General features: G+C 45.9%; 1 protein-coding gene and 1 non-coding gene across 3 annotated transcripts; one reads left to right on the top strand and one right to left on the bottom strand.

The window, feature by feature from the left end:
* Positions 1-2,661: 2,661 nt before the first annotated feature.
* Positions 2,662-7,968, bottom strand: hars (histidyl-tRNA synthetase). 2 transcript variants are annotated; one of them, XM_029770981.1, is made up of 14 exons: positions 7,812-7,921; positions 6,441-6,883; positions 6,260-6,349; positions 5,985-6,104; positions 5,781-5,876; positions 5,481-5,606; positions 5,233-5,340; positions 4,982-5,080; positions 4,714-4,807; positions 4,506-4,633; positions 3,905-4,180; positions 3,664-3,780; positions 3,362-3,508; positions 2,662-3,264 (listed from the first exon to the last, which is right to left on the bottom strand). In XM_029770981.1, exons 2-14 carry the CDS (start codon positions 6,549-6,551, stop codon positions 3,205-3,207), a joined length of 1,572 nt encoding a protein of 523 aa, XP_029626841.1. In that variant the 5' UTR covers positions 6,552-6,883; positions 7,812-7,921; the 3' UTR covers positions 2,662-3,204. The 2 variants fall into 2 exon arrangements, with proteins under 2 accessions (XP_029626841.1, XP_029626842.1); XM_029770982.1 differs by lacking the exon at positions 6,441-6,883 and having other exon boundaries at positions 7,812-7,968.
* Positions 7,969-8,219: 251 nt separating this feature from the next.
* On the top strand, positions 8,220-8,291 carry trnaa-ugc (transfer RNA alanine (anticodon UGC)). The gene has a single exon. It is a non-coding gene; the product is annotated as a tRNA-Ala (tRNA).
* The last annotated feature ends 5,234 nt before the right edge of the window (positions 8,292-13,525 follow it).

Below are 13,525 nucleotides of genomic sequence, written 5' to 3'. Positions count from 1 at the left end.
ATGCCATACAGGTGAGTACCAACACAACTGTTTGGGGGGGAACACCATTGCGCACATGCCACTGGTGTGAAATAGCTAGCTAGTTAGTGTCACTTGCTCTGAGACCTTGGAGTAGTTGTTTCCCTTGCTCTGCAGGGGCGGTGTGTGCAGGGGGTCCCTGGGTCGAGGGAAGGAAGCAATACTGTTATATTGGTGCCGTGACCTGGTTCACTCAGTTGGGCTCTACTCAGCAGCTAGGGTTGCTATAGAGGAGGTGGTCAAAGGGGGGTGGTGAGTGTAACCGGTGTGAAATGGCTAGCTAGTTAGCATCACTTGCTCTGAGACCTTGGAGTAATTGTTTCCCTTGCTCTGCAGGGGACCATGACTTCTGTGGAGCGATAGGTACAGATGCTTCATGGGTGACTGTTGTCGATTTGTGTAGAGGGTCCCTGGTTTGAGCCCTGGTTGAGGGATGAATACAATACTGTTACACACAACCCAGAAACACTGGCAGCGCGCAGACTATGTGTTTGACGATGTGCTGAGAAGCTCAAGATCCTATTGAGAGTTTGATGATGATGACTATAAGTCTACTTACAACAGACCTGGTGAGATGCTGACATCTTGTGAGAGAACAGTGTAGTTGCATCCCTCCAAATAAGGGACCACAGTCATCCTTTTAGAATCCTGTTTCCCTTTATACATTTTTCATTCAAAGATTAAAATGATACAGCTCTGAAATAACGCAGGTTGAAGGACGCACCTGTTAGAAATTCACCTAGGCCTACCTCTCGGACCCGGTGCAGTTAAAATACTTGAGGTTTCTTCTCCAGATGATTTTCAACATTTGTCTTGCTGCAACTGGCCTTTCCGTCACCATGAATGTATTGTCAGTCGCCCTGGCCTTCAAACTTGAGCAACTTTACAACCTTTTGCCCACTCCCCCGACAACATCAGTGACGTAAACGCTTTTTACCTGATGGCTCGGTATATCTCCGTTGTACCTCACTAATCAATAGGAAATAGGAATCTGCAATTGAAGGCTAATGTTACTTTTTCAAGAGTTGGGATGATGGAGGACCGCTCAAGCCAGGTAAACTAAAATTACTTATACCATTATTGTTTTTAAGCATTGTTGATTGACATAACGTGCCATGCACGTGTTTCTGAAGCAGTTCACTAGTTTTGCTGGCATTCGTGTAATATGATGCACGCACACTGGACAATGCTGTGCAATGCCTTTTGCACATGAATGTTTCTTTTTTCACCGAAAACAAGTGCCCATACACTTCAACATCCTTAAATTACTTATTTGTCAGCATCACCCAAAGTGTCTCTGTTTATATTATGAAGGGTGCAAAATGTTTGGAACTTTTTTTCGATTCTCTAGGCCTGTTTGCAAAAGCAGCTAATTGGCTGGTGTATTGGCTAGTCTATTGATCTGCAAGACGCACATGTCTTTCATCAAATAGTGATGGCATTCAGTGTTTTTTTTTGGTGAGCCGGCAGGCCCATTAGGCTCTCAAACGGCTCTTCGTTTTAAACACTTAAATTGAACTAGAACCATCATTTTTAGAACCAATCTCCAATGATCAGAGTACACACCGCTTTCTGTTAGCATCTCGTTTACATTTGAAATGCTCGCATCTTTCCTTTAATCATTTCCCCCCCTCTGCCTGTCCTCTCCCTATTTCTGCAGCCGGTAAGAAGCGCTTCAGACTGGCCATCATTGTGAAGTGGTAGTCCACTGCTAGGCCCAAGCACGACAAGCCTTCCAGACCCCCCACCTCTCCCTGCCGCTAACTCCATGCTGCCCCCGCGTTCTGCCTGGCTGTGGGGGGGCCTCTCCCATGGTGCACGCTGCTCCTGTTTCCACCAGGGGGATGTCTAAGGTGCCTCCTGTGGACGCAGCAGCTCTGCTCCAGGGTGTGTGTGTGAGGTGTACGGGCGGGGTAAGCTCCTCAACGACCTGCAGTACCGCCACATGGGGCCTGACGGGTTCCTGTGCTTCAGCTACCAGGTGTGTGTGTCGGGGCTGGCCACACCCTTCACCGGGATGGTGCAGACTCTGCCCGGCCCCAACCCTGGAGCTATACAGGAGGCTCGCAGAGCTACAGCCCAGCAGGTCCTCAGCGCCCTGTATCACCCTGATCCCTGAGGCACAGAGCCGCTACTCGTACTTCACATTTTAATTGTGAAAATACTTTTTTTGCACTCCTTTATATGTAGTAAATCGTGAGTAGATGCGTGATTTTACTTTTGCCTGTTTCTAATTTGAATAAAACTATTTGTAATAAATGTCAGTTGTTTGGCTGTCTAATATGGAGTTCAGGGTGGTAGGTATTATACATCTGAAATATTCCCCATGGATTCCACAAATGTACATTTGAGGTCTTTTCACAAGGACCGGGTGTAACCCTTGTAGTATTAGGGAATGCTGTTGGTGGTTGGGAGCATCCTGGAGAGGCAGCAAGACTAGGATTACATCTGTCAACAATGAACACTCAACAGTTTGATAGTTCAGCTGAACAAATGTACATTTAGTAAGTATTTACATACTGCATCTTTTCAGGATGCCGCAAAGCACTTAACAGCACTCCCTTTTAGTAAAACACAGGAAGAATTCACAGGGGGTAAATGTTCTATATTGTTTTGGGAATATCCAACACTGCCGACTGTGTAGCATTTGTTTCAGTGATTTATTGCAGGCCAATGTTTTTACTATTGTAATTTGACAGTTTCTAGTTTTAGTTATTCAAGTAGGTTTTCCAAAAACACAACAGGCCACATTAAATTGTAACCTGCTGTTGGATACACCTGTTGTAAATCAATCTCTTAAGGTGGAGGTAAATATCGTTTATTGGTATGCTGATAGGACAGGCATTAGCATTTTTCCTATATAGGCAGATTAACCTTTAGGGATAAGACTAATACAGTGACTATTGCAATGTTATCCATGTCATACTATTGTCTTATGTGCATCAAAGTTCCTCATCATTGAGGGTACGCAGGTGTCTGGGTAGTCGGCATGAAACCACCGCCTTTTGAGACCACTAATATGCAAGGCCTGGACAAGTGAAACTATTGGGCAATCTTCTGCAGTTGAGACTTGATGTCTTGGTTGGCATGTTGAGGGCTTTGGGTGGTCAGCGGTGAGACCTGTGGTAAACAACTTCTTGAGCCAATCGGATGATGAGGCGGGGTGTTGTCAGGCAAAACCACGACTTAGACGTCTGAGGTCCTTCTCTTGATCTCCTCCACTAGTTCGGCTCTGGACACGTCAATCTGAGAAAAAAAACAGAAACGTGGTGTTTTAGTCAAGAGAGTGTGTGTGTGTGTGTGTTTAACTGACAGAGATGCTGTGCGTGTATGAGAATCTCACCTCCTCTCGGCTGTGGACCGTTCGGAGCTTCACCACCCCGTCCTTGAGCTCCTGCTCCCCTATGATCGCCACCAGGGGGATCCCAGAGTCCTCACAGTGCTGCAGCTGGCTCAGCAGCTTGGGGTTCTTCTTATACATCACCTCTGCCTGACAACACACACACAGTTATATAAAAGGTTCCTCTTATGAATAGCCACAGCCCACACTCAGCCGTTTCACCAGTGGAAATCAACTCTACACAGGCACCATCTCTGACTCACTGTGGCATTAATCTCAGATCGAACACACACACACACACATACCTTAATCCCCGCATTCCAGAGTTCAGCGGTCAGTCGGAGTCTCTCCTCCAGAAGGTTTTTCTGTGCCGAGGCCACCATGACTTGAGTCTCTGTGGTTCGCACCTTCTCCGCCGACGCCTGGGGAGCCCGACCCCAACACACCAGTCAGCCACACACAGAGTTTCTCTCTTGACACATTTATGAACAGACCAGCCTGTGGGGAGAACTGGCTGTTTGATAACGCCCCGTCCCCCTTCCTTACCTCAGCCTTCTGCTCCATGATGGAGAAGACCCTCTCGATGCCGATGCTGACCCCCACACACGGCACCTTCCTGCCCTTGGGGTCGAACATGCCCACCAGGCCGTCGTAGCGCCCGCCGCCTGCAACGCTGCCCACGCTCACACCTTCCTCAGCCTTCTCGCCCGCCCCGTTCTGGGTTGCCGCCACTGGGACCGGGCCGGTCTGGGTCAGAATGGCCTCATAAATCACACCTGTGTAGTAATCCAACCCACGGGCCAGACTCAGGTCAAACACCACCTGGGAGAGGGGGAAGAGAGGGAAGAAAAAAAAGGAAAAAAAAGGAGGGAGGGAGGGAGAGGACAGATTAAAAGGAGACAGTAGGAAGGAACACGAGGCGAGGGATTTGGAAAAAAGGACTGCATCCTCAGACTTATTTCAGCTGATCATATCATGACATCTATCTATATAACCCCTGACCCCCCCCCCCCAAAAAAAAACTATTACTGTTCATTGAGAACTAAATGCCTCTACGGAGTAGACTGTTGATGGACAGATTTCTATAAACTCATTACCTGTCATATCACCTTGGTCACCAGATAACCTGTCACCTCTGACCCCTCACCTTGTCTGTAACCTGGAAGAGCTGCAGGTAGCTGAAGAGCTGCTTCATGTCTGTGAGGCCGGCACACGCCTGCTTGCTCTGTGACATCTTAGCATCCTGCAGCAGGCGCTCAGCTAGGTCCATCCCCCCTGGAACACACACCAGTCACAGACAGGGTCAGACCAGGGGAAAGGTCAAAGGTCAGTCTGTGTGTGTGACCTGTCCTCACCCTGCAAGCTGACATACTGTCCGATCTGATCGGCTGCTTCCTCAGACAGACCCTTCTCCTTCACCATTTCACTCCTCACATCCTCCCAAGACATCTGGAGAGAAGAGCAGGGAGCAGCATAGAAAGGGTGGAGAAAATAAGTGAGAAATGTTATATTTAGTGTTACCTATATTTACTTGGTTTGCATATTAAAACATTGTTCATGTTTACCGTTTAGCATTCCATTTCCTTAACCACACAAGGTTTGGGTTGGGTGCAGCGGGTTTACCTTGTCCAGTTTGTCCACTGTGGAGCAGATGGTGCGGAACTTGTCATCCGGAACTCCACACACCGCAAACATTCCGTCTAGAATACGTCTGTCGTTCACCTGCACAGAGAGGATATTACGGTGGGGGGGGGGGGGGGGGGGGGGGGGGAGTTAGGACGAGTATGGCCACACATACAGACCTTTCGTGTATTCCTTGCTTCATATTGCGTCACAGGATGTTTTACCATGGGTGCTGTGTGTCTCTGACCTACCTTGATGCGGAAGTCTCCCAGCTCCAGCTCACTCAGGATCTCGTGGACGATCTTCAGGCACTCGGCGTCTGGGATCATGGGGTCGTACTGGCCTGCAATGTCAAAATCCTGGGGGGCGGAGAAACACACACTTAGCAAGAAAATGGGTCATGCGTATCCACAAACAGTTGGATGTAGCAGAAAGCAAAAATGATTCCAGTGTCATGGCTGATGTGGACGGTCGAACCAGGGTTCGCTCTGACGCTTACACACTGATAGAACTCCCTGTAGCGGCCGCGGGTCATGGCGGGGTTGTCACGGCGATAGACCTTGGCAATGTGGTAGCGCTTGATGTTGGTGACCTTGTTCATGGCCAGGTAACGGGCGAAAGGCACCTGGGAGGGGGTGGGGTCAAGGACTAGTAGACACCTGATTGGCTCCTAACCTTGTTAAAATCCACCAGTCGGTTTGCTTTCGAGGCATGACCATGAAAAACATTGGAAATTAACTGACCAGCTTGCAGGCTAGCCCACTTAGCAATGTACGCATCAGGACTAATACAAGGATACAGTAAGATCATATCTAAGGGACAGCAGCTCTCCTCCTTGGTCCTTCAGGTCGTAGATGAGCTTAGAATCCTCACCATACTTTCCTGTCAACGTTTCCTACAAATTGTCAACATAAGCACAAAATCCTGATTTATTACAAATCCACTGGCTAGTTTCCAACTTTCTATTCATTGTCAACAGTGTGTGTGTGTGTCTCCCACACACCTTCAGCTCAAAGACGGGTGTGTCGATGTTCTCGGCTCCGTGGCGTTTAAAACAGCTGATGATGGTGTTGAAGACTTTCTCTCTGATGGCCATCTGCTTAGGGTTATAGTCCCTGGTTCCCTGAGAGAGATGGAAGGAGAGAAAGAGTGCATAAGCAAGACATCTGCTGATTTGGATTTTCAATAAAAGACAAGTAGTAAACATGTTATGCAGCAAGTTCTCTTCATGATCACCTGCTGCCTGTGAGATGCACTCTCTATGGTGGCAGTATTTACCTTTGCAGTCTTGAGCGTGAATTGGTGTCTGCCTTCATCTCCTCCAAGCTGAGTCTTCAGCTCTAGCAGTTTGGCCACTTCCTCATCAATCTAGGAAAGAAAGACACAAACACAGTTCAATGTTCCTCAGGACCTTGGAACAGATCCTCCCCCATCCCACCCTCCAGAGTCAGTGTCCTACCTGAGACACAGTCATCCCAGTGATGGTGCGTAGAGAGCGGGCACAAAATCCAGACCGACGGCCCACCAACCCCGCACAAAGACGCAGGGACGCCATACCCAGGTTAATCATCCCAGCAGGGGAAAGCAAAACAAAATCAAATGGAAAAAATAAATAAAAATGGCCGTTCAGGAGTGCAGCATCAGAGAAGCAATACAGTCCAATGGCAAAGTTCACCAAGCCATGTTGTCCAATAACCACAGTCCGTGAATGCCAGGTGACGGCAGGGTTATCCAATCCAAATGCAGTATTATCCAGGAATATCCAGTCGGAGTGTTTGGATTCCAAATGGTGACGTGTGAGGTAGAGGAAGTAGATGACGGACGGAGATGAAGGTATGACCCCAGCAGGGTTGTTGGCATCGAGCAGGAAGAACAGGAGAAAAGTGGTGAGCAACCCTATCACTAGGGAGACGGGCGGGCATGACGCATCATCACAACATGGAGGACAAAACATGAGGCAGGGGTCAATCAAACCAACCAGCCTATCACAGCCCAGAATCAAACCAACCGGCCTATCAAAGCCCAGAGACATGGGTGGGGGTGGGACGTCACTGACCCCTGGAATCAGAACTAAAACTACCCCTAGACCAGACAAGCATTGGGCCATGTTCAGTACGCACGGAGGAAACGGTGTGCTTTTAACACCACCCAGAACTACCTCTGGACCAGACAAGCACATGGTCTTGTTCAGGAGGCACAAACCAGGATAATATTTTTTTAAACTGTGTGTCCTACTGAACAAAACCCTGGCCTGGTGCTGGAGGAAGATCTGAAGACTCAGTGAGATCCCGCCCCCTCCTGACTGACTGACTCACACACACACACACACACACACACACACACACAAACAAACACACAAACGTAAATGAAAACGCATACAGATCATCTCTATCCTCACCTGTGTAGTTAGTTAAAGGTGGGGAGAGACTGTCTGGGAAGCTCAACATTCAGCCATTAAAAGGAACCATGAATTTACACAATGAATGACCAGCCCATGCAGTGACATCTATCCTAATGGGATTGCATCAGTTTGGATTGATAACTAGCTTCTACTAGCTGTATAATTTGAAGCACTATTATTAACTAACGTGCATAAGAAAAATAGCATTCATGATTTACTTTGTAATAGCCATGAAACTCCACTTCTAATTGAACTGACTAGATAATTAATCTGACCGTGAGCCGGCAAGGCCCGTATTTTAGCATGAGTAGCCAGCTAACGCTAGCTTCGTTCATGACATATGTAGCACGCGTGTCTGTTCATCCCATCCCCGTCCCGCTATACGTACAACCTTTTGGAACATCGTCGTGCTAGGCGTTGAATACTGACCTGTTCTTTGCTTGCTTTTTCTGCCTTTAGTTTCCGCACGACTTCTCCTTGTGTTTTAATCGCCTCTTGTATCTGTGCTTTGTCGGCCATGGTGTTGCATCTAATGCCAGAGACTAGAAGACTATGCTAACGCTTCCTCAAAGACCGGAAGCCGAGAACCCGAGGATATACCTCCACGTACCGCACGGTGGCAGTAGATTGGTGTTTAACAGAGCGACGCGAGATGTACATGCCAGATACAGTGTAACAATCGTGTTTAGCAGAAAGACATTGAAATGAACAAAGGTTCCGCACAACAGAAAGTTGCAAGTAGTTTCACACTTCTACACTATCAACTTTTTTTGGACTAAATTTGATATCTCAGAATTCACAGTATCTATAGGGTGCATTTCTACGTTGATCTCAGTAGGGGATGTAGCTCAGTGGTAGAGCGCATGCTTTGCATGTATGAGGCCCCGGGTTCAATCCCCGGCATCTCCACTCCTTTTGACCAAGATCTGTTTTCTGGCAACTACTTTACAATCAAATAACAATGCCTATCTCATCAACAACAAAGAATAATATGTAGAGCGTTCATTTATAAGAAGAGCTTTAGTTTTTTTAATGATTTGATGACCACCATGCCCCCAATTTGTTGATGCATTCATTTTTGGGATTTTGTAAAATAATTTGGCAGTATTATTTGTAATCTATGTTCTCAGTGACCCAAGTCAAGTCAAGAAAAACTTAAATATAAATGGCATTGATTTAACTTAATAACATAATTCATTTATTAAGTGATAGAGGATTTGTGAATAAATGTCAACAGACATTCTGACGCTGAATAGTCAGCTTTCTGCAGTGCTCACTGAGAATGCTTTGATGTGAAACTTGATGTACTTTATTGTTTATAATGTCTCTCTGAAGGCATGAACATGCCTGCTAGTGGTTAGGTTACGCTTGTAATGTGTAGTTTGTCGGTAATAGTATACCCCATTTTAGCCTAACACAAACACACACACACACAAACACAGTTTCAAGTTTTAATGTCACATGCACAAGTACAGTGAAATGTCTTTCTTGCAAGATCTAACCCCAACAATGCAGTAATCAATAACAATGTAGAAGTAAAAATAACAAAATATAACAAAAACACAGGAGATATAAAACTAAGAAATGAGAAGAACAGGAATAAGTAAGTAAACATACTATATACAGCTTATCGGGAGGAGGTCAGAGACCTGGCCGTGTGGTGCCAGGACAACAACCTCTCCCTCAATGTGATCAAGACAAAGGAGATGATTGTGGACTACAGGAAAAAGAGGCCTGAGCACGCCCCATTCTCATCGACGGGGATGCAGTGGAGCAGGTTGAGAGCTTCAAGTTCCTTGGTGTCCACATCACCAACAAACTAACATAGTCCAAGCACACCAAGACAGTTGTGAAGAGGGCACGACAAAACCTATTCCCCCTCAGGAGACTGAAAATATTTGGCATGGGTCCTCAGATCCTCAAAAGGTTCTACAGCTGCACCATCGAGAGCATCCTGACGGGTTGCATCACTGCCTGGTATGGCAACTGCTCGGCCTCCGACCGCAAGGCACTACAGTGGGTAGTGCGAACAGCCCAGTACATCACTGGGGCCAAGCTTCCTGCCATCCAGGACCTCTATACCAGGCGGTGTCAGAGGAAGGCCCTACAAATTGTGAAAGACTCCAGCCACCCTAGTCATAGACTGTTCTCTCTGCTACCGCACAGCAAGCAGTACCGGAGCGCCAAGTCTAGGTCCAAGAGGCTTCTACCCAGCCTATTTGCATTGCTCCCCCCTCCCCTCTCCACACCACTGCCACTCTCTGCTGTCATCAAATCAAATCAAATGTATTTATATAGCCATTCGTACATCAGCTGAAATCTCAAAGTGCTATACAGAAACCCAGCCTAAAACCCCAAACAGCAAGCAATGCATGTGAAAGAAGCACGGTGGCTAGGAAAAACTCCCTAGGAAAAACTCCCTAGAAAGGCCAAAAACCTAGGAAGAAACCTAGAGAGGAACCAGGCTATGAGGGGTGGCCAGTCCTCTTCTGGCTGTGCCGGGTGGATATTATAACAGAACATGGTCAAGATGTTAAAATGTTCATAAATTACCAGCATGGTCAAATAATAATAATCATAGTAGTTGTCGAGGGTGCAACAAGCACGTCCGGTGAACAGGTCAGGGTTCCATAGCCGCAGGCAGAACAGTTGAAACTGGAGCAGCAGCATGGCCAGGTGGACTGGGGACAGCAAGGAGTCATCATGCCAGGTAGTCCTGAGGCATGGTCCTAGGGCCTGGTTCCTCTCTAGCATTTCAACTCTAGCATCTAGCAGTCAACTCTAGCATCTAGCAGTCAACTCTAGCATCTAGCAGTCAACTCTAGCATCTAGCAGTCAACTCTAGCACTTCAACTCTAGCATCTAGCAGTCAACTCTAGCATTTCAACTCTAGCATCTAGCAGTCAACTCTAGCATTTCAACTCTAGCATCTAGCAGTCAACTCTAGCACTTCAACTCTAGCATCTAGCAGTCAACTCTAGCATTTCAACTCTAGCATCTAGCAGTCAACTCTAGCATTTCAACTCTAGCATCTAGCAGTCAACTCTAGCATTTCAACTCTAGCATCTAGCAGTCAACTCTAGCATTTCAACTCTAGCATCTAGCAGTCAACTCTAGCATCTAGCAGTCAACTCTAGCATCTAGCAGTCAACTCTAGCATTTCAACTCTAGCATCTAGCAGTCAACTCTAGCATTTCAACTCTAGCATCTAGCAGTCAACTCTAGCATTTCAACTCTAGCATCTAGCAGTCAACTCTAGCATCTAGCAGTCAACTCTAGCATCTAGCAGTCAACTCTAGCATCTAGCAGTCAACTCTAGCATCTAGCAGTCAACTCTAGCATCTGGCAGTTAACTCTAGCATCTGGAAGTCAACTCTAGCATCTGGCAGTCAACTCTAGCATTTCAACTCTAGCAGTCATCTGTGCAACATCAGAGGTTAATGCTTCCCTAACTAGACATCTAGTTAACATGGGAAAGATAGAGGCACAATAGGGACACTGTGGACTACAAAAAATGTACAGACTCCATTCACCCAAGTCATAGACTGTTCTCTCTGCTACCGCACGGCAAGCGGTACGGCAGCGCCAAGTCTTTGGTCCAAAAGGCTCCTTAACAGCTTCTACCCCCCAAGCCATAAGACGGCTGAACAATTAATCAAATGGCCACCCGGTCTATTTACATTCACGGTAAGGTACCTGTTGTATTCGGAGCATGTGACAAATACAATTTGATTTGATTTGAATACCCAGCTAACAGCAGGCCTACAGTCACAGTATGGCTCGGCATTCTCCTCCAAGTGATGTTCCTTATGGAGTTGGCCTCACTTGATGTCAGTTACTGTAAGTCTAATGACAGTTGTCCTAGAGAGGATGCCAGTCTGTTTCAGCACTGAAATGCCTGCCATATTAGTTTTAGTTTAACTAAAGATTATCTACAGTGAAAAATGTAAAATTATCAGATAGTGTCAGTTGATGATCTGGTCATTTCAACAACCTTCCCTGTTCTTGTCATTCGAGCAGACTGGCATCAGGCAATGAACACCCTTCCCACTGGGCACACTGGTTGAATCAAAGTTGTTTCCATGTCAGTTCAGTGAAATGACGTTGAACCAACGTGGAATAGACGTTGAATGGATGTCTGTGCCCAGTGGGTTCCTTCTAGGAGTATGTGACAGGACAATTAACCCAGTAAGAACTCTTCTATCCTTAATGTTGCAGAGTGTAAAAAAAAACAGGACATCTGAAAGATGTCAGTTGTGAGGAACGCCACATGCTGAGTGAACAACAAAGACCCCATGCAATGTAGAGTTCCTAAAAAAGTGGCTCAGTTGCCTAGGGAACCACAAGTTCAGCCACACAATTGGGGCATTCGCAGATTCCCAGACACACAAGCCCATTCACATATTCAAGCCTATACCCCCTTCCCTGCTTCAGGAGTACAAAATACAGCCTCCATGCGTTAACCATCCCCCCCCCCTCCCAGCACATCACCTTTGACCCTGCCCAACCACCACATACATTCATGTGGGTTGGCCCCGTCGTCAAGACAACAGGGGAAACTATTTTCTATTTTCTCCATCTAGTTGGCAGCCAACTATAGATTCAAGGAATTTGAAAATAGTCAATCGTGTTAAACCACAGCTGCGAACAGGTTTTTGATGTCCCAATACCTTGGCATTGAGTATATGAATTGACATATAAAACAACAATTGACACATCAATCCATTTGTTTCAATGTAAGCTATTGGCATTATAGCAAAATGGCATTATACTGGGAAAGATGGGTTAATCTGTGGACATTGGAGGGTTGGAGTTAAGATCTGAGTGAATGGAGGATTGGCTGCTGTGGGTGAAAATCCAGCACTTGAAAGAGGAAATGAGGAATATATGTATAAGTATTTAACTACAGGTACCGTAGTTGTGAGCGAAATAGCTGTAAGTAGCAGTAGAAGCTTACTCCAAATTAGGGTAGGCATTCTAGGGTAGGAGGAAAAAGCCTAGAGAAAAGAAAAATATCACAGAGAAATGGGGTCACTTGGCGAGGTTGTGGTGAGTTGAGGTTCAGCGTGAGGGCTTTAAATGAGAAAAGTGGTGGTGCTAATGTTGCCATTAGGTATTTTATCCCTTTTTTGTCTCTGCTTTGACAGGTCCTGGTTTAAGATTAGGGGCAGATCAGGGGATCCATTTTTTTTGTAAAAACAGGGAGTCCTTAACGTCCTTTTCCAATCAAACCTTTCCCCCGAGAGAGAGAGCATGGAGGAGGAGAAAGAGGGATGTATCTATACTGATGCATCTGGAAAAGCATCAGTTCTCTCTCTCCTTTCTCCCTCTCTCTCTCTGTCGATATAAAGTTTCAACAGGTGGTGATATAGTTATCCTGCATTGTCGCTCAAATCTTATTATTTTTGTCTCTGTATCTCTTTCTGTCTCCTCTGTTTGGGGTGGCAGGTAGCCTAGAGGTTAGAGCGTTGGGCCAGCTAACCGAAGGGTTGCGGAATCAAATCCCTGAGCTGACAATATAAAAATCTGTCGTTCTGCCCCTGAACAAGGCAGTTAACCCACTGTTCCCTGGTAGGCTGTCATTGTAAATAAGACTTTGTTCTTAACTGACTTGCCTAGTTAAATAAAAATTTGGTAATTGGCTTTCTTAGTCAGAATTCTTTCCAGAAGGAGGTCAGTAGAATAAAATAATACCCCTGCAGACAGAAAGAGAGTGGGAGCGAGAGAGAGAGAAATAGAGACAGTTAGCGAGTGAGATCTGTTCAAATCTTTATCTTACATTTTTTAAATCCTTTCGTTAAGAGGATTTAATCAAAATCTTACTAACCTCCCTCCTTACTACACAGAGTCAAACGTGGACACACTCACACACACAGAGACACAAACAAGCACACTATATGTGCTGTCTCACTCTCACTAATTCCACAGAGAGAATCTTTAGTTACACATCAAATGTATTTTTATACGCCGTGCCAAACACGTTTCTGAGCCTAATTGTTTATTTAAAAAACATGGATTAATTGAAAATGTGGTTTTCATATTGAATGTGTTACAGGTTACATACAGTATGCAGTACACATATATATACTGTGTATATATATTACAATTAATTAGGAGTTGGAAAGGATTGATAGCCCATATGT

Source organism: Salmo trutta, chromosome 13, assembly GCF_901001165.1.
Source record: "Salmo trutta chromosome 13, fSalTru1.1, whole genome shotgun sequence".
Classification (NCBI taxonomy): domain Eukaryota; kingdom Metazoa; phylum Chordata; class Actinopteri; order Salmoniformes; family Salmonidae; genus Salmo; species Salmo trutta.
This window is presented reverse-complemented; position numbering and strand designations above follow the sequence as displayed.